We start from the raw sequence: 20982 nt of genomic DNA, 5'->3' as shown, positions 1-20982 counted from the left end.
CTGAATAAAGGAGAAAGTGAGCTGACCATCAGGGTTCTTTACTCTCCGCTTTCCATTTGGATACAGAGTGACCAGCTAGCTGCCTCAGCCCTCCCCCCACACCTTCCCTGCCATGGTGGACTGAAGCATCCAAACCTAAACAGTGATAAATGGTTTTGAATTCTTTCTGTTAGGCATTTGGTCTCAGCAGCAAAAAGATAATATACTGGGCATGCTGGGGAAATGCCCATATCAAAAAAGCAGAACCATCTGTAGTTATTTTCCTAAGGTCCTCAAGAAAACACAGTGCTCACTGCTAATTGTCAAATATGTAGTGGGAATCAGACTGAGCATTTCCTAATCCAAAAGTCTCCCAAATCTAAACTTTTCCCAGTACTGATCTGACACAGTAAGTAGAAACTTCCTTACTTTTGAGTTAAAACGGAGATACACTAATGCTAAGCTGTCTATGTAGAGAATATCTTGTTTAGACTTGGGTCCCATAAGATAATTTATCTATGTGCATGAGTCTGAAAATATTTAAAACCTCACTTATTTGTTAGCATAGTGGGGGACTGAACTCAGGGCCTTGCACATGTGCTAAACCACTCTAAAGCACTCCTGGTCCCGAGTGTTGGGATAGAGAACACTTACCCTGTATTACTAGGAGGTGATAGAGCAATGAAAGCTGTGTGCTCATGAATGGGATTGAGACCTTTACAAAGAGACTTAAACCAGCTTGGTTGCACATGAGGTCCCATAGTGGAGAGTTATAAAGAATGGTTTCTCACTCTGTTAGCACCTTCATGGTTTTCTTAGCCCTCGAGTAATACATTTCTATTATCTATAAATTTACCCCATCTTGAAAGTTTTAGTATAGCAGTGTCTCCAGCTTATGTTAGACACTCATCCTGAGCAGGAGGGACCAAAAGCTGGCACTGAAAAATAACGTAGCACTTCAAATATGGTGACAAATGATTGCATTCAAAAATCTATCACAGGGATGACAGTCTAGGTCAGTGGTATACCACTTCCTTAACCAGGGGTAAGAAAGACTCTGTGCTCAAATTCTAACACAGAAAAAACAAAAATAAAAACTAAAAAACCAAAGCCCATAGTTTTGTTTTGCTTTTTGACGTGTTTCACTTACATTAAAAAAAAAAAAAAAACTGATCTAGTTGTCTACATTTTATTTGTAGACAATCTGAATTTAATGTGAAATTTGTTTCAAAGCTCTGTCTTCATCTAATTATACAAGGCTCAGCCAATTTTCATTGCCCAGTTTGGAATTTTATTCGAAGAGCAAATATTTGACAATGCATAGAATTAACATCTGTTGATAAGCCACTTGCTGGGCCAGCACCAGAGGGGGGGGGGGGAAATCTACCCACTAAAGTTGTGTCAGATCTGCTCTGTCAGAGGGTAAGACTTGGTGGACAGAGTGCAAGTTCAGCACCATGGGCAGCTCCCTGCTCTCCAGGGAGTCCATGCAGTGGGGAAGCCTTACCTCTGAGGCAGTAGACCTAGATGCAAAGGACAGGGGTCCAGCAAACTTTGACATGGGAGAACAGACAGCGTAGAATCCTTCACAAAAGACTGTTGAACAATGGTCACTGAAGCTGAGATGTGTGGCGGGTGAAGCAAAGTTGTTCACCCAGCATTCCAGTTCAGGCTGATGGCTCTACCTAGAGTATGTTGCTTAATCTTACAAAGTCTCTTTTGAGGTAGGTGTTGTCCCTCTGTAGTCTGCTGCCTGTGCTAGAGCTTCGAGGCCAACACATGCATTCCAAGCATGCTGCAGTCCATTCCTGGAAGGTTTGATGGTTTTGGGTTTTTTTTTTTTTTTTTTTTTTTTTTGTTTGTTTGTTTGTTTCCCATTGGCTTTATTTTATTCCTCTTTATACTGAGGTTAGATGTGCCTTTTGAAATTATCGTTTTTATATATGTGGAAATACATAGCAGAGTTGCTTGAGTGGAGATGACCAAGAAAAAAATGAAAATACTTTTAAAGCAGACCATGGCAGTCACAAGTCTGATATCCCACTAAGAGGAGTGTGACATTACAGGCACCAGAAACACAATGGGTAATTTGGTCATCAGAGATTAGTAGCATTTTTCAAGGGATGCTTTCTAACGATTGGCTTGTTTCTGCTTCAACTGTAAGAATTGTGACAACTGTAAACAGGTGTCACAATGAAACTGGGATATTAATGCCACATTTTGTTTTAGCTATTTGTCATTCGTAAGTCAGTCACTACCAGCTAGTTACCTGGTTGGGTGATTCTAATTCGTTCCTTCAGATGGTTGAAATGATGCCAATGAGCTCCTTGGAACAGATTCCAAAGACAAGCTTAGAATGAAAAGTACTTGGTAAACCACTCCTGGTGTGCAGAGCCTTGCTTCTGCTGGGCCTCTTTGGCTTGGCTTGGCTCTCCATCTTGTGCCCTAAAATCAAAGGAAAAATGTGCATGGTTTTGAAACGTATTCACTAAAAAATAACACCCTGCCATTGTTCCAGGAGAAGCTAAGTGCTTGTTATCCTTTCAAAAGACGTTAGACCACGACCAGCTTTGTTAGCAGCTAGAAATGTGTTGTGAAGGATGAGTGGAAGGGAGTGTCTAGTTCTTGTTTCAACTGCTCTCCATTCTTTCACTGATGACTCCATGGTTATGGTACTAAAGAGATACATTGTGAAGCATGGTACTAAAGAGATACATTGTGAAGCATTCGTTATCATATTTGAGACACATACCAGATGGCTCAACTTTAAAAACTTAAAAAAAAAAAAAAACAGTGTTCCAACATGAGCCTTCTGTAGAATATTAGTTGTGAACATCTTAATGAGGCTGTGAAATTCGCCGTAATCAAAAAGAAGAAAGAGCAGGGAATGAAACTGTCACCTGGCTAAGTAGTCTTTGTTTGTGAAGCTTCATTTAAAACAGCCTGACAAGCCTGAGGACCCAAGTTTGATTCCTGGAACCCACATAGTAAAAAGAGAGAACAGACTTCCGGAAGTTGTACAATCGCAGGTGCCACCCCCCTCCAGTAAATAATGTAAATTCTCCGAGGATCTGTAGCCCTGGCTGTTCCAGACTTATTACATAGACGGTGCTGGCCTAGAACTTATGGAGATTCACCTGCCTCTGCCTCCAGAATGCTGGGTGGGATTAAAGGCATGTGCCACCACACTTGGCCCACAAGTGCTGTAATTAAAAGAAATAAAGAAAATAGCTTGAGAAAGAGGTGCCCACCATTGAGAGTCAGGAGCTGGAAAACTGGCATGCTCTGTGCTAGACCTTTTTCCTCAGGCAGGACCCAAAGGGGCTACACTCATTCAGGGTGGCAAGTTAGCCCAGGCTCAAGTCAGGTCTCCACATCCCCTCCAGTCTAGACTGCCATGGTCAGGCTGGCATGCAGGGAGATTCTAGGACCACAGCATTTTAGAGGAGGTCCTTTCCAAATGCAAACCTCAAGCTCCGAATTTAAAGGATGCCCTTTGAAAGGAAGGCTTGATAAGGAGGGAAATAGTGAACAAAGGTGAACCCACAGGCCTCTGGAAGATGAGGAAGGTGCAACAGAGAGCTTGCCCACACTCACCCAGATATGGAGAAAGGCTGCAACTGCCTCAGTAATGCCATCCACACTAAAAAGTAGCCTTAGCTAAGGTGCACACTGATGGGAGATGCCATTCTGTAAATGTTTCTCATACTGGTTAATGAATAAAGCACTGTTGGCCAATAGGAAAGGAAGATAGGAGGGACTAGGAGACAAGGAGGAAAGAGGAAGTGGTAAGGAGAGCCAAGATGGAGAGACCAGGGAGACCAGACACATGCCGCACTCCCCGGTAAGGAGACCATGTGGAAATACATAGAAATGGGTTAATAATTAAGACAGAACTAGCTGATAAAAAAAAAAAACAAGTAACTGGCCAACAGAATTATATCTAATACAGAGTCTCAGTGTGTTATTTGGGGCTGGCGCGGCAGCGGGACATGACCAGGCGGTGGGCGGAAAAACCATACTCCTTACAGCACACTTCTGTATCAGGTCCGAGGGTGAGAATATCTTATGGAATAATTCCTTTAGTCACACCAATTTGGTCAGGTAGGTGCTGAATTCATTTTAAAGATAGAAATACAGGGAATGGTAGAGGTCACATGTCCAAGGCCACACGGCCAAGAAAAAAAATAATGTATTTCCAATACAGACTTTAAATTAAATGATTCCATAAAAATTAGGCCTTCTAAAATCTGGCACCAAAATTAAAAAAAAAAAAAAAAACCCAACAGTTTCTTTCTATCATCAGTGTTCCCATTTGACTAGAGTGTCATTGTCCAATTGGACTCCTACTCTTTAGATCAGATGCCAGATACTTAGCAGGTATCTGAGAAGACACTGATTTCTTTCCTGTCCTTTGAGTAACAAGTAACACCTTTAGACCCTTTCTCCCCCCAAAACACACACACACACACACACACACACACACACACACACACACGCACGCACGCACGCACACACGCACACACCTACCTTGTGGCAGTTTTCCCATCAAGTAGCTGGGTGGGTTTGTAAGGCTGGCCACAGCTGGGGCTTGGATCCAGGCTGGGTGATTTTGTTATGGGAGGGGCATTGATCCTGGAGCTCAGATCTCCACTCAGAAAGTTCTTCGCATAGGATGCAAGGTTTGGCACACTGACCACTCGGCTGGGCACTTCCTCCATCTTCTTTTTCTGTTGTGTTAGAAGAAAGTTGTTAGTGCCACCCAGTTAGTTAGTGCCAAACAACAAGGAAAAGAGGTAATATTGATATACTTATATATTACTTAAAAAAACTGTTTGGAGGGCCAGGCATATTACCTATGCCTTTAATAATCTCAACATGCAGGAAACAGAGGCAGGCAGGTCTCTGTGAGTTCAAGGTCAGCTTGATCTACACAGTGAGTTCCAGACCAGCCAGAGCTACATAGTGAAACCATGCCTCATTGTTTAAAAAATTTAACTGATGATTTGATTGCAGTGCTGGGGCTGAGACCCAGGGCTTCTAGCATGCCAAAGCCCTTCCACTGAACTATGACTCCATCCCTTCAAACTATGTTTTCTCCAATCTTTATTTTTCATCCTTAAAAAACCCCACAGGTCTATGATCTCTATCCAAGACTTGGGGAAAGACATGCTTTATCATTTTAAAAATATTTAGAGGCCATATAGTAGAAGGGACTGGCCCTGCCTCATCTTCAACTTCATCTTCATTAACCTCTAGAGTGCAAGTTACATTGCTACAATCGAGGATAAGTTAACCACAAATGAGATCTTGTCAGGTCCACTCAGTCTAGGTTTGTTACTCTGTGAGTTATGAAATGCTGATTCTTTTCAACTTTCAGGGATCCTGTAGTAAATGAGAGATTTGTGAAAATGCTCAACATTACAAATCCACAATGAGAGAGAGAGAGAGGAGTAATGGAGTATTCTTACTATTATCCTTGTCTCCCATCATCTACATGGAATATTAATAGTGACACATATTTGTTTTAGAAAACACAAAGGTCCATAGAAAGTACAAGCCACATAATCTCCCAGTACTGTTTGCTAGCATTTTAGACCCCTTCCTGTGGGATTTTCCTAGCGACGATTCCACTGATACTCGCCAGCCTATCAATGTGCTACAGCCATTTGAGAAGAAAAGAAGCCTGCAGATTGTGTGGGCTGTTAAAACGGATTTACCTTCATGGAAGGGGTCAAGTATCCCGGGTGAGGATTGAAAGAGAAGGACCGATTCCGATGGGACATTGCACTGGGGAACGCTGAGTAGTGAAATCTTCTCTCTTCCTGGAAAATCAATGCAACCAGATCTTAGAGAGCTTAGGCATGTGCTACCGGTTTTGTCCAGATAGTAGAAGGGTAGAAGGAAAGCCCTGGAGAAGAGGGTAGGTGAGTGGCAATGAGCAGCCAGTCACCTAGGAAGTACCTTCACCTTGGGGCTTCATATCACCAGTGAAGGGAAGAACAAGCTGCCTTTGCAAGGAAAAAACTAACTATATGAGCATCTGAAAGTAAAGTCTAGTCCAAACGTTACAGTGATTAAGCAATGAACACTCCTCCCCATAATCAACTCAATTTCAACCTTTCTCTCCCTTGCCTTTGTTTGAAACACAGTCTCATGTTCTTCAAGGCGGCCTCAAACATAACTATTCAGCCAAGGAGGAGCATGGCCTTGAACTTCCAACCTGTTTCTGACTCCTAAGTTTCAGGCATGTGCGACTACACTTGGTTTGTGTGGTGCTAAGGACTGAAACACTACATGTGGGTGCTGGGAACTGAGCCTGAGCCTTCTGCGAGAGCAACGAATGTTCTTAACCCGAGTGACTGTTATTTAAAGATAATCGTAACTGGCCTGGAGATGGCTCGGTGGTCAAGAGTACTTACTGCTCTTCCAGAGGAGGAGCAGCTCTAGTGCCTATAATCAGGCAGTTCACAAAGCCAGTAACTCCAGCTCCAGGGGATCTGACACCCTATTCTGGCTTCCAAAGGGACCTGTATACACGTGGCATGCACACATACACACCTAAATATAAATAGATAAATAAATAACAGATAATTGAATTAAAAAACAATTATACCATAATACCTTCCTATACTTAACAAGTTAGTAGTTATTCCTATTAACATAATTCTGAGTCAAAAACAGACGAAGGGGAGGGAGGTCCCTAAAGAAGAAAGAATCAAGTCTTGATGATTTTGAAGTACAAAATCAAAGAAGTTGGAAATAATTCTTCAAAAGGTGTAGGGAATGGGTTTGCTACTAGAAAACGGGTGGTTTTTCTTACAAAAGGAAGTTCAGCAATGGTAAATTTGAGTGATTCTATTGAAATTCCAAGGTAAGTGAATGGATTTTTATCAAATTTTGTAGGTTAAAAAACAGAGTCAACATCAAATAAATGCTGTTTTCTTTGCTTGTACTTTTTTTTTTTTTTTTATGAGTACTTCTTAGTAATCGGGGGAAATAACAAAGGGTCGATGGGCAACATTTCAGGCAGCTACAGAAATGCTGTGTCCAAAGCAAGCACTCTTACGGTGTGTGCTGGGCAGTACCACCCCTTCTGACCTGGGCCTCACCGTGAGCTGCCTGATCATGTCCTCTCTCTCCTTCAGACGTGTCTGCAGGCGGCCTATGAGCTGCAGGTCCTCAGGCCGTGAAGATCCTTTCCCTGGCTTCTCTCCAGAATCTTTCAGCCTGTTCAGAGTAGGTAGTTAGTCCTTTGACAGAGGTTTCTCAGCAGGCAGGCTGGAGACTGTGCTCAGCATGGCCACCCAGGACCTACTCCTGATCCGGTTCCTGTCAGTTCTCCCACACCTTCAGAACTACAGGGTATGAACATAGATTCTGCATGCCTGGCACCAGGCATGGTTCTGGGACAGGACTCCTGCCCCACCCAAGCCTGCTGGGTCCCCTGATGCCCATGAGGCTCTTACCCTACCTGATGGGAACATAGAGTGCAGCCTGAGTTGTCCTTAGAGTCAAGAAGCCCTTTGAGATACCACCATAAAGGAAGTAGGCCAGGGATGGTGATGCTGAGAGACAGTGCTGAGGACCACTGATAGCAAATGAGGGCTTCAGAGTGAGAATACCCCACCCCTCTTCTCCTCCTGAATCTGGTGCTTTCTAGTTATTTGCCTCATTGATTACACCATTTCTGGAGCCAACATCCTTTCCTCTTTTGGGGGAGAGGAAGGTGGTCGTTCTGTTGAGACGGGGTCTCACTATGTAGTCCAGGTTGGCCTCATCGTATAGACCAGGCTATCCTGAAACTCACAGAAATCAACCTGTCTCTGCATTCATGTGCTACTACTCCCAGGAGCTCCTTCCTTTTTAAAGTGAGCATGAAACAGTGGTTGGCCGTGAAGAGCCAGTGAGGTAAAGACTGGCATGCACAAGACTGATGGGCCCATGGCAAGAGCCCACTGGATGGGAATTGGTTGATACAGTTCATGAAGCTTTTCTTTCAGTACTGAGGAGTGAACATCACGAACAGGCACTGAGGTATCTCCCCAATTCTTTTTTTAAGTTCTGAGATACGATCTCACTACATTGCCCTTGCCAGCCATGAACTCATTCCACAGCCCTTGCTGGCTTTGGAATTGCAATCCTCTTGACCCAGCTCCCTCTTGAGGATGAACAGGCCTGTGGCTCTGGGTAAGACATACTACAAGTGTTTTCAGTCAAGACTGGTTTTTAAGAGCACAGGCTCTGAAACTCACTTCCTGCTACATAACCACGGGGAAGAGGTTACCTGTCAGCCAGGACCTCTGCCTCACATCCTGACTGGTTTCCCTGTCAATCATTCCTTCTTTTAGCTTCACTATCACTCAGAAACTAGAAGAAAGCTCTGTTTGGCCCTCCAGGGTACTGCCACACGTGGAGAGTGCATTTACATAAACAAATAAATAAAAATACATCTCAGATTAATGCATTCCCCAACTCACATAGAGAAGCTTCTGTTTGCAGGAAACGGCAATTAACTAGTCAAAGTGCAGAGAATAACAGACTGCTATATAGTTGTTCTCCACAAACTGATTGATGGCAGAGCCCCATTGCTGAGGTCAACACCTACACAAGTCACTGACCATGGAGATGTTGAGCTGGTGCACACATAGAGCCTTCACTCCTACTTGCTAGTGTCTTTGGTATAGGAAGCTACTCTGCATGCCATCAAAGGAAAAGAATAAACACCAACCCAGTCACAAATCCTTCACTCCACAATAGTGTCCTGCCTGCAAGATATGCTAAGGCAATGATGGCACAGAGCTTTTAAGAATAGTCAATCAATACCTGATTTGACTTAAGGCCCACATCATGAGATGGAACCCATCCCCAACACTGCAGTGTAACTAAGGGCATAAGACTAGATTGCTCAGATGACTGGAATGCATAATGTGAAATTACCAAAGAATCAATAAAACTATTTAAAAAAAAAAAGACTAGATTGCTCAGGGACCCAGGTTAAAACAAATACTACTATTCCAAAGAAAGACAGAAAGGAAGGAAGAAAAAGAGAGAGAGAGAGAAAGAGGCAAAAAGCATCAATAAAATGACTCCTAATGACATTTTACTATACTCATATATCTGTGTCTTGCTCAGCCATCATCAGAGAAGCTTCCTTCTATAGTAGATGGAAACAAATGCAAAGAGGCACAGACAGATATTATTCAGGGAGTGAGAGAACTTTGAACCCTCACCCCTAAATATGATGCCTTCATCAAATCCCCTCCTGGCTTCGGGAAATCTGCAGAGGAGAAGGCTCAAAGCAGGGGGATGGAAGACACCAGGTAAACAATGATCTCTAAATCAACAGGATCTATGCTCACATGAACTCACAGAGACTGAGGAGCATATGCATGGCCTACACAACACTGCACCAGACGGTGTCCTAGACTGAAAGGAGGAATAGGCACATATTCCCATTCCTAACGCAAAGGCTATCTCCGACTGATAACCATTTGCAAATGAAACTTTAGTTTTCTCCAAGGGAGTCTCACTGGGGAAACAAACTCCTCTTAATGGAAGGCCACATGCCCAGCAGTAAATGGCCAACAGAAAACACACTCAACAGCATCTTTGGAGGTGCCTTGTCTCATAATGTCATGTCAGAACACTTCCTTGTTATTTCCCTATCTTAGTTTTAATTTTTATTTCACCTACATATATTTTCTCTCTCTCTCTCGTTTTACCACATAGGCCCTTTGCATATATATATATATATATATTCTGGCTTGCGGTTTAGGGTTTTATGGACTTCCTGAGTATGAGAATGCATGGGTCGCAGTGTCTATTTCTATTTCTTATGCCTTTTCTTAGGTACTTTTACTTCTGTTTGTTTGCTTTGTCCTATTTCAGTGTGGTAAGACTTCGTCTTATCTTCTCACACTATATTTTATTATTAACCCTTGCAAGTCTGTCTGCTTTCTAATGAGAGACAGGAAGTGGATGGGTCTGGGTAGGGGAGGATGGTAGGAGGAACTGGGAACAGTAGAGGGCAGGAAAACTAATAATACATAGTATGCAAAAAAAAACCTATTTTCAGTTAAAGGAAGACAGAGAGCAAGAGTGAATGAGCAAGACAGAAAGAGACAGAGGGAGAGAGACAAACAGGGAAAGAGAGGGAGAGAGAGAAGAGAGAGAGAGAGAGAGAGGGAGGGGGAGAGAGAGAGAGTACTCTCAGGAATATACTCCCCTCCTCAGGAATCATCACAGAAGAGGGGGCAGACAGACTGTAAGTGCCACAGTTGGTAAGAAAAAAAAACTGTTATGATTATGACACAGCAAAGCAGTGTCACATATAAACTCACAATGGTAGTGACAGCATGTACGATGCATGAGATCTGTACAAACTCAAGATAGACAAAATCCCAGCATGGAGATGGGAGGTGGACACAAATTCCCACACGTAGCTGAGGGGCTGATGGCAATGGTAGCTCTAGGATGGGAAGTCATTTTCTTTATGAGTATAGCCCCTGGTATGTGACCCGTGCCCCTCCAGTGGATGGCCACACGTTCAAGAATATTATACTTGATGGGAATGAATATGGTCAAAACACATTGATGAAATTTTCAAATAACTATAAGAACGAGAAAAATAAAATAAAATGAGGGATGGCCAACCATCCTCATTTGTGTGGAAATGAAGAGCTTCCGGAATCCAGGGAATGTCTAGGTTTTAAAGCCATGAAGCCTTGGAACACTAAGATGAGTTGGTCACTTCCCCAAATCATAACCTGCTAGACCCTCCCCACCCGATCCCAAAACTTTGCTCACTCAGCTTCCAGAGCAGTCAGCCTGGCCTGGAGCCGGGCCTGGGCACCACTGAAGTCTGCCACCATGGCCTGCATCTCCTTCCGGTGCTCCTGGTGGACAGCTTCCACCTCCATGGCTCTCTGGGCTTTCTGGTTCTCCTCCAGCAACCTGTGATGGATGGAAGCATAGCCAGGGTCACCCAGGCGCTAAGCCTGAGCCCTTGGACTTTGGGGTTCATTCCTCCATTTGGTGGCCTATTTTTAAAGGCCCTGAACTAGGTCGTATCCAAGGGTTCACCATGGGAACCCTTCTTGGGCTCTTCCCACTCCAGCATCAGCATCAAAAGAGCTGCCTTCCTTGGATGAAGGAAAAGAGACCTGGGGGGAGCCCCAGAATATAACCCCCTCCCCTGCACCCCGTCCCCGAAGCAGAGGTAGCATTCTCTCAGGCCTAGAACTCTGAAGCCCAGGAGAACACTCTCCAGGCTTTCCAGAAAGGTGAAAGGGATAGTGGCTACCGCCAGGCTGCTGAAGTTCTTGGCTTCCGCTATTTTTAACTGCGTGACCCTGGTCCTCTTCTGTTAGACTGAAGTGATGCGGTACCTACCTTACAGGGTCATTGCAAGGAGAAATTGAGCTCATATATACCTGGGGTAGTCCATGGCACAAAGCCCCTTTCAACCACAAGCTATCACTGTTCTTAACCTAGAGGAGGATTCTAATGGGCCAAGCTGGGTCCACTTTCAGGAAGTACACGTACATTTTTTTATGTGGTTGCTTTTTATTCCCTCATGAGGGATCATTGCTTTCCTCACTAGAAGAAAGACTCAGCTAGGGTCACATGGTACAGTTCTTGATCTATGTTGTTCCATCTCAGCCAGATGGCTCCTGGCTCTTCCTAGATGAACTCCTATCTCAGGTTCACCTGAAAGGTTCACCCCATGACCCCAGATAGATGGCCATTGAGTCATTTTTGAACAATATGAGTGAGTGCACAGGGTGGTGAGGGTATGTTTTGCTGTGGTCGGCTCCCTTCGCCATCGGTGGGCGTTATGGCTACTTAAGATCTCTTCAGTATCCAGGGTTCTAGGTCCTTGCTCAGCTTTTCTGTAATTGGGGTGGGACCCAGAGCAGATTTATTAAACATGGGGTTTGTAGGGTTCTCTGCCTGAGAGACCAGTACCCAGGGCCATCCCACTAAAGGGTACCCACCCTCTCATTGGTTGTTTTGTATTGTCTGAGACGGGGCCTTACTCTGCAGTTCACTCTGCCCGGAGCTCACTATGTAGCCCAGGCTCGCCCAAACTCTTGGCAATCCTGCCCCAGTCTCCCAAGTTCGGAGGTCACAACTCCAGCGTCTCCTGGGAAGTTTTCAGACACACAGACTATGTCTAATTCTAATCCAGAGGCGAATTCTCAGGCTCCATCTCAACTCCCCTGGATCTGTGGATGCGTTTAGTAAAGTGTTCAGAGTAGTGCACGTCCACACATGTCTCCATGTGTAATAAAGTGCAGGTTCTTCTTGTCTGCAGTACTAAACTGCTCCACCACTGGCTACATGCTCAGAGCCTAGGTCTAAGCTCAATTTTATGAATTTTAACAACGGACCCCCCTTTTAAATCAGTGCTATGTGTCTGATCTTGTTCTAAATGCCTGACATGGAATCCCTTCTGGAGGTGTCAGGGGAGAGTCAGAAAGGTTTCTGCTGGCATTGAACTCAAGATTCCTCCACCTCTACTTCCTAACTGCATTACATGTATGTAGCATCTCTTTTCTTTCCATTGATTTTCTCCTCTACTCGTGTGCTGGGCTTTGCCATGCCTGATGCTCTGGGCAACTGAGGCCTCTGGATTAAAAAATTTGGTGAAGGTTATGCACGAAAAGGAAAGTTAACAATTGTTGACCAAAGTGCAAACACCAGCGTCTCTTCACACCTGTAGTGCGAGGCAGAGCAAGCTATGTGATCCCTGAGCCGTCTCCCCTCTCTCTTGTAAAGAAGTGCTTTAAAAGCTAAATGGCCAAGGACAACCAAAGCAGGAAGGCCTGGCCCGGGAGGGTTCACAAAACACAAGTGAAAATAATCAGAGGAAAGCAGATCCGCTGTTTATGAAGATGACACAGGAAAAATTGTGAAACACTCAAAAACAGACGAAGCTCACAAACTCCTCGACAAAAACAAACTGACAACACTTTCTCCTAATGAAACAGATACCCTAAGAAGTCCTATTCAATACCGAATTTGTATTATAAACCTTCCTACAAAGCAGGAAACTCACCCAGCCTGGTGCTTCCTCCGTGCTTGGTGTGTGTGTGTGTGGGCGGGAGGAGGGCAAGCTTCCTGCCTGCGTATTCCTGCACTGAGCCCCTGACCCTTGATGGTGTTGCCCCTTTGTCAAGATGCAGCCATTGCTAGTATAGCATGCACAGCACTGCCTGAATACTGCATTTCATTGACTCTTCTGGGTCTGATTCTAGGTCTAAGAAGACTTGAGGGGAGAAGAGAGTCCTGTTTTAGATCTCAGAGGCTCCAAGCAATGGCGGGGGGGGGGGGGGGAAGAGGGGAATGAGAGGCAGGAGGAGTGTGGGGAAGGGACAGAATGGAAGTGGGGCGGGGGGGGGGGGGGAGGGGGAGCAGACTCACCGGTGCTGCTCACGCAGCTGCAGCGCCTCCTGAAGGTGCTGTTCCACTTCCGCGCGCAGGCGTAGTATAGTGTCTTGGAGCTGAGCATTCTCCTCCAGGAGCCCTTTCTCTACAGTGCAGGGCACAGAGCCAGGAGGCCCTGTAACATCCACACCCTGAGGGAAAGGCAGCAAATAGAGACGTTTTAAAATTTTATTTTTTCCAGTAGGTACCAAGGCCAGCTCAGAGCTAGGGACTTGAAGGTGTAATGTGGGCTGTCTTTCTGTATGCTGTGGATATCTTTTATTACAATTAGTTAATAGACAAGATGATTTGGCCAACAGCCAGGCAGAATAGAACCAGGTAGGAAATCCAAGCAGAGATACAGGGGTAAAAAACTGTAGAGTCAGAGAGATGCCAGCAGCCACCTGGGAAGCAAGATGTGAGGTACAAGCCACAGCCTTGTGGTAAAACATAGACTAATAGAAACGGGTTAATTTAGGTGTAAGAGCTGGCCAATAATAAGCCTGAGCTAATAGACCGAGCAGTTTGTAATTAACATTGAGCCTCTGAGTGGTTGTTCTGGAACTGGCAGGAGGGAGAGGAATGTCAGTTACAGAGGTGCTGCTAACGGTCAAAGCTGAATCAGGTTCCCGATGAAGGGCTCCCGTGCAGTCTCATCCTCTGAAAGTTTAATAAGAGATCAGATAATCCACACACAGCACCCGTTCTAAGCTCTTGCATGCTTTCACCTTGCCACTTCCCCGCAGTCATCGTCCTGATGATCGGGAGGTCCCAGTGTCAGCTGTGCTATGCCAACACTCAGTTCCCCAGGAGCTCTGCGTGTGGAAGGTCTAGGTGAACAGAGACCCTAGTGTGGAGCCCTCTGGACATCAAGCAGGGGAGCATCACAAGGAGGCAAAGGCAGGGTGCCCATGTCAGGAGGCCAAGAGAGAACAGGGCTGCAGATGCAGTTTGTAACCAGTGCTGGAGGAGGTTTCTCCATGACACATTGTGGCATCAGGAGCTTATTCCACTGACAGCCACAGACTCGTGCCATGAGTTACCTCAGTACCTGAAGCTGGAGGCTAAAACTGTCGCAAGGTGATGCCAACTAGAGTAGGAATTAGGGATGTGCATGGAAGGGGCTGATGGGCAAAGCCTGAGCAGGGACATGAAGGAGAGAACCCTGGGCTCTAAATAGGGATTTTGTCTGGGGAGTGTTCTGAGATATTTCTGCCACAGATTGGAAGGGTGAGCCAGACTAGCTAGCTACAGGGAGGGCTAAGAGGTAAGAACAGCTATAAGTAACCTGAAACACTTCAGATCTGCTTTCTGCTTTTCAAAGATGGGAGCCTGCAGATCAAGTGTTTCTGGGGGTGAGGAGCAGGCTCTTGCCATTCCCAGCAGGTCAGAGATCGCGCTCCCAAGCCCACACGTATGAGGCTGTTCTCTGTGAGTCTAATGCTGTCTTAGAAGGAACATGGTGTGGACAGGGGCAAGGCACTGACCTCTGTAATAAAGGTGTGGTCTGTGCCATCCCCTGAACACTGATTGATGGCCTGCCACTTCCCCAAAGGGTCCACGGCCCTTTGCTCATTCTGTAGCATCTCCAGGGCCTTCAGATGCTCAGAGCAGGCAGCTCGCTGCTCTGTCAGCTCCTGCTTCAGGGATTCTGGAAGGAAGAACAGCGAGATATCATTCCTAAACGTACTCCAGGGTCACAGAAACAACAGTATGATATAAGGGACACATGATATGCCCCGCAACCACCCTATATGGTATGCTTAATCCCTCCACCCCGCCATTCCCCTGACCCTACCCATACCAGCTGCATTTTATTGTAAGCAAGAGAAAGGGTAAGCATCCCCAAGCTCACAGCTATTACATGGTGGAGCCGAATTCAATGTTTCAAGTGTTTCTTCTTTGTTCTGAATTACCTGTGTGGCTACTGATGGCTGGTTAGGGAGGAGTAACAGGTTAGGGTGTGCTGACCTCAGTCTAGACCAGATCCTGAGACAACACTGGGCCTGGGAACCAAGTCAGGAAATCAAAAGAAGACGAACAAAGAACTTCTATAGGAGTCAAGGGTCTCAAGTCAGGAATCTTGATATCTATGTCAGTTATATTTTTTTTTCAAGACAGGGTTTCTCTGTGTAGCTTTGTAGACCGAGCTGGCCTTGAACTCAGAGATCCACCCACTGCTGCCTCTTGAGTGCTGGGATTAAAGGCATGTGCCGTCGCCACCACCCAGAATTATGTCAGTTTTTAAAGAAACAACATTCACAAGTTCTCCCAGCCATGGGTACAGGCTCTTGGCTGGGTCGTGGAGGCAGAAGACTATTATATCCAGCAGATTCAGACTAAAGCCAGAACCTGTAGGGAGAAGTTGACTCACAAAAGTCATTATAGCCCCTTCCGTTGCCCCCATTGGACAGATGATGGACTGCCCAGGCTATGCAGCCAGTGCATACAGGAATTCAGTTTGAAACCTAGTTTAATTCCAGAAATCTTAACTGCCTCTGCTAACTTCTAGACCACTGAGAGGGTGGGTTTTGATGTTGAAATGGAAGCAGAGATAAATTTCATGCTAGGGCAGATAGAAAAAAGTCAGGTGGATGGTGGGAACCTGAGCCCCGCCCCCAATTTGCATACATCCCTGGAATGGAGATCCACAGAATTGAGGCAAACCTGTGCCAAGGCTCATATCTGAGTTCTACTGAGTGATTACCATAGTGTCTATGTTCACTGGACTCATATTGCATGCTAGACATGTTATATTTAACATACTGTTTAATCCACACAATGATCCTACAAGGTAGAGACAATCACAGCTACATTTTTACAGAAAAGGAGAATTCAGCCTAGAAGCTCCACCCACGTGTGCCCTCAGGTCAAACAGAGATAGTGGGGAATGGATCTGGGATTGTTGCCACAGCCTCTGTGCCCTAATTGCCACTGGTTTCCATTTGTAGGGCACGCAAGTAGCTGGGCTGTCCCGGGTAGACAGTGGGGTATTTACCAAGCAGCAGAAGTTGCTGGGCTTGCATCTGCTCACGTTCCTCTTGCAGCTCTTGCCTGGCCTTCTCTAGGACCTGGACCTCTGGCAGGTGTGCCTGGCGTTGGACCTGGAGGCAGTGACTGGACTCCTTCTTCAGTGGCTCCTCTGTGGTCTGTGGGCAGAAGCAGAAGGAATGAGACGTGAAACTGGTTATTTAGGATTCTTTTGTGGGCTTGTTAGGCTGGGGTACACTAATGCCCCGACCACATGCTTTGCAATTTTTTTTTTTAGCTAGCTGATAAAGTTATCATGTGTTTGTTCATTATACTTGGCTCCTTTTTCTTTTAATTCCTTGTCCTTTTTTGAGACAGGATCTCAGGTAGCTCAGGCTGGCCTAAAGCTCACTTTGTAGCTGAGGATGGCCCCGAGTCATCAGTCTTCCTGCCTCCACCTTCCAAACGGATTATAGGCGTACGTCATCAGACACCCTAATTATGAAGTGCTGGGGATTGAACCCAGGGCTTTAAACATGTAAGGTGGATACTGTGCTTACGTGAGATTCTTTGTCCCGGCTGGTCCTGCCGCCCTTCTCAGCCACAAAGAAGCACACGGATGCTATATCAATTACGAACCTGTTGGCTGATGGCTTGAGCTTCTTTCTTAATTATTAACCCATTTCTATTTAATCAATGTATTTCCACGTGGTCCTGGCTTACCAGAGAATGCCAGACCTGCAACTCCTTTGCCTGCTACATGATGACTGTTCAACGTCTCCACAGAGAAGAGAGCTGTAGTGAGATAATCCTTCTGTAGCACTGACCACGCCCATTGGGGGGTGGAGCGATGGGGGGAGGTGACCGGAGGAAGGAGGTCGGAGGGGGCCAGGAAGGCGCTCTCTTTCTGGCGTGACTCGGACAGGAGAGGATCGGGTTGAATTTTCTGGTGTTCATCTGTCTAGGTTGTAAGTTATTTTTCTCTGAATAAACATCTATTTGGCCTATTTGTTTATCCTGATCCTTATTTACCGCAATATCTGGTGTCAGAAGTGGGATTCGAACCCACGCCTCCAAAGGCTGTTTGTCCCTGCTTATTATCCTGATTTTGCCCAGCTACTCCACTTCCTGTCTGGCCAATCAGTCATTAACCAATAAGAGAAACATATGCACAGAAGAACATTGCCCTTCATTTATCAGCTGGGCAAACATCTCCAGCCCCATCTATTTTGTTCTGTTTTCCTCATACACACATGCTTCTGCTGGTCCCTTTCCTGCACCGGAGTAGTTCTTTTTTCTTATTTTCATGCCACATGTATTCCATTACCCTGTCTTATGTCCACTTTCTCCTCCCTGGGGACTGATTCTTCCTCGCTTTCTACTTTCATGTCCTACATTGTATGTCTGACAGAGAACAGAAGGGATGGATGGGGTCCTTTCATACTCTGTATCATAATGACACATTTATATTTCATTTCATGGACAGGAAGCTACACATACATTCTATTAACAGCTTATCGCATACACGCTGTTAGAAGTTTGTTATGAGTTGTTTCTCACCAGCACACATACAAGGCTGATATTAGTAAAACCTAACTTGACCCAGCCTTCCAGAAAGTACTTGAGCCCAAACACCCACAGAATGAGGGGTGAGCGCAGGGGACAATAACAGCAGAAGCTCACACACCACAGGTCCCAGAAATGTGGCTCATCATCTGACTGGACAGGCAAGACGGAGCTCTGGAATGATTGCCTCTTTCCCGCCTCCTCCTTCCCCCCATGTGATCTGCTGGCTAGAGACGAGGCATGATAGTTTTTAGGACGTTAGCCCGATGCCCTCCTGGAGTTTTCTTTCTGAAGAAAGTGAGAATGAAAGACTCAAATTCAATTCTATCTGTTACCGGCTTCTCAAAACTGGTAACAAGAACACCAGTATTCTGGCAAATCTACAAGCATAGCATATCTGGTCTCTCTGCCATGTCATTGAGCTAACAAGGGCTCACAATTGCTGCTGAGCTGGGTCTTGGGGTTTGGTTCCAGGATGAGAAACTCCAGAACAGCAGATATGCATTTTACTGCGGGACTGTCCCCTCCTCCATTCCTGGCACTCTCTGGAGCTTTTGCCTAACAAATTGAATTGTTATACATTTTGGTTTGGTTTCCTTGTTTTGGCCTCCGTCTCAGCTTGTTCTGCTCCATTCTGTTTTTATTCATGATTTCACGCCTCTGATTTCAAAGTATCTTTCTGCCCTGTTCCATCTGGTTTATTTCATAGCTCTGACTGTTAGAATGGGTAGCAAAGCCTCTATTTCTGGCAACATTTCCTTGGGGGCATGTTCTGGCAAGATGCTCTGACTATGTTTATTCATCTATGGTAAAAGGTTGCTAGTTTTGATCTCCCAGAGTTTGGAAGGAAGTAAATGCCTTTTGTATCCCAAATTGCAATTTGGGGATCATCTGTATATTTTATTTTCTGCCTTTGTCTTGCTCATACAAGACAGTTCACTGTCCAAAGACACTGGAAGTTATACTCTTGGACAGCTCTTGATGGAGCTGCTGACAAAGATAAATGCTTAAAGGAAAACATTTTACAAATCCGTGAAGCGATCCTGTCTGCTTGGACTTAAAATGAAAAAAAAAAAAAAAAAAAGAATCTTATAGTTTAACAATGTGTGGCCAAGTGTTCTTAATTTGTTACATTATGTTCAAAATGTAAATTGGGTCAAGCTTTCTTTTAATAAATTGGTAAATTAAAGCCTGTCATGATGGTGTGTTTTCAGTCCTTGTCCACCAGAAGCAGAGGTAGGTAGGTCTCTGTGATGGAGGCTAGCCTACTCTACAAAGTCAGCTCCAGGATAGCCTGGGCTACACAGGGAAATCCTGTCTTAATAAAATAAAATAAGTTAATAAATATGTGTATTTTGTCTCATAATATTAAATAAGGAGATTAAGTAAAAAGAGATCAGTAAGGATGAGAGAGAGAAATTTAAGAGAAGATGTAAACATCAGGATATACTTTTGATAATAAAAGTAAAAAAGATACTGTTCTTGATAAAAGTCTCTTATATGGAAAAATATGGGTTTGTCCTAAGAAAAAAGACAGAGTATTTCCAAGATGGAAAAAGAAATATAAGGACAAAATGAGAATACTTAAGCATATCATAGAAGGTTCCAATAGATCATGTAAGGTTTGATATATGTATAATGATTGCAGGTTATTAATATTCAGAGCATGGATATAAAACTAAAATGTAATCCTTACTCTAAATAATGAGGTTTTCTTAAGAATGGGTCTGTTTTTAATAACAGTCACAAAAACTGGCTTTAAAAGATTTTGAGGCCATGGAGAGGGCTCTGTGGCTAAGAGCCATGACTTCTCCGCCAGAGGATGCAAGTTCAGCTCCCGGTACTCAGTTTCCAGTTGCAGGGTATCCTGTGCCCTCGGCTGTCCTCCATGGCCATAGGAACACACATGGTGTTTGCACAGACCTTGCGTTGCTGTCGTTCCTCGCTCACCTGCCTCCAAGCTGCCTGTGAGCTGTAGGCTTGGCTCTCACAGACAAGTGGGTAGCGCCAGCTTACACACACACACACACACACACACACACACACACACACACACACACACACACGCCACGTAGAGATGGAAAAAAGACAGGGCGTCTGTCTGTATCATCCTCCGGCCTAATCCCCAGATTCTTTGAAGCCCTTCTACACTGGTGAGTTAACCCTTGCTGGGGAGGGGGTAGGGCAGGGATGGGGGGCACAGGGCACTCCCTTTACTGCCTGTAGAAGACTGAGGGGGGAAAGCCCAAGCAAACACGCAGGCTAGAGCTGCAGCAGCTGACAGACAGACCTAGGATCTTGTGAGCCCGCTTGTTCTTACAGACTGCAGGCGAATTTGGAAGAAGAGATGGAAGAATAGCAGGAGGGAATTGACTGATGTTGTTTCTTTTTTCTGGGGTGCCTAGCACACAGTCTGTATGTACGGTGCCATCATCTTTTTAAAGCTTACTTTGTTTGTATTTTTTTTTATGAAGGCAATCCACTCCATACTATAAAGAACCGCACAGTACTAAGCAAAAGGGAAATAAGCAGGCTCCTTTTCTCTTCCCACACCTGCTCCCATGCCGTTCACTGTTGGTAGTTGCTTCTGGGTGTTTACCGTCGTAGAAAATAGTGTTGCCATTCTGCTCTGTCTTGGTGATCTTGGCTTTATAGTAGAGGATTTGGCATCTCGCATTTTATATCTCACTTCTCCCTTTCAGTTCTCACAGTCATCTCACTTTAAAAACACAAGGTCACCTACGCCAACAACCTTCTCTGCTGAACCTAATAAGCTGTCGTGACAGGAGCCCTCCCGTGTCCAATGTTCTGGCTTTCATTTGAATTACTCACTGTTGTACTGAAAGCAGATTTGCTTAGTGCTCTTTAACTGAGCCCTGTCACAACTTCCAAAAGTGAAAAGCATGTCCAACGCAATGTCGGCGTCTCCATCAGCTCTCTCTTCGCTTGGATCCGCATCTTTCAGAACCCCAGCCCTCTAAGCCGTCCAGTGGTTCCTAAACTCTTCACATTTCTTCCTTCATGGGGCCTTGATCG

General features: G+C 45.0%; 1 protein-coding gene across 1 annotated transcript in view; it reads right to left on the bottom strand.

The window, feature by feature from the left end:
* Positions 1–2236: 2236 nt before the first annotated feature.
* Positions 2237–20982, bottom strand: part of Fam184b (family with sequence similarity 184 member B) — an 82282-nt gene continuing 63536 nt past the window's right edge. Inside the window, exons 9-16 of the mRNA XM_051174076.1 lie at positions 16409–16559; positions 14898–15061; positions 13408–13562; positions 10789–10935; positions 7092–7209; positions 5700–5804; positions 4510–4709; positions 2237–2424 (exon numbers count right to left, since the gene is read on the bottom strand). Of these exons, the coding sequence (XP_051030033.1) occupies positions 2331–2424; positions 4510–4709; positions 5700–5804; positions 7092–7209; positions 10789–10935; positions 13408–13562; positions 14898–15061; positions 16409–16559 (1134 nt within the window). The 3' untranslated portion in view covers positions 2237–2330. The remainder of the gene's footprint in view (positions 2425–4509; positions 4710–5699; positions 5805–7091; positions 7210–10788; positions 10936–13407; positions 13563–14897; positions 15062–16408; positions 16560–20982) is intronic.

The sequence above is a fragment of the Phodopus roborovskii genome, unplaced genomic scaffold (assembly GCF_943737965.1).
Source record: "Phodopus roborovskii unplaced genomic scaffold, PHOROB, whole genome shotgun sequence".
Taxonomy (NCBI): Eukaryota; Metazoa; Chordata; class Mammalia; order Rodentia; family Cricetidae; genus Phodopus; species Phodopus roborovskii.
Note: the sequence above shows the minus strand (reverse complement) of the source record. Positions and strands in the feature narration are given on the sequence as shown.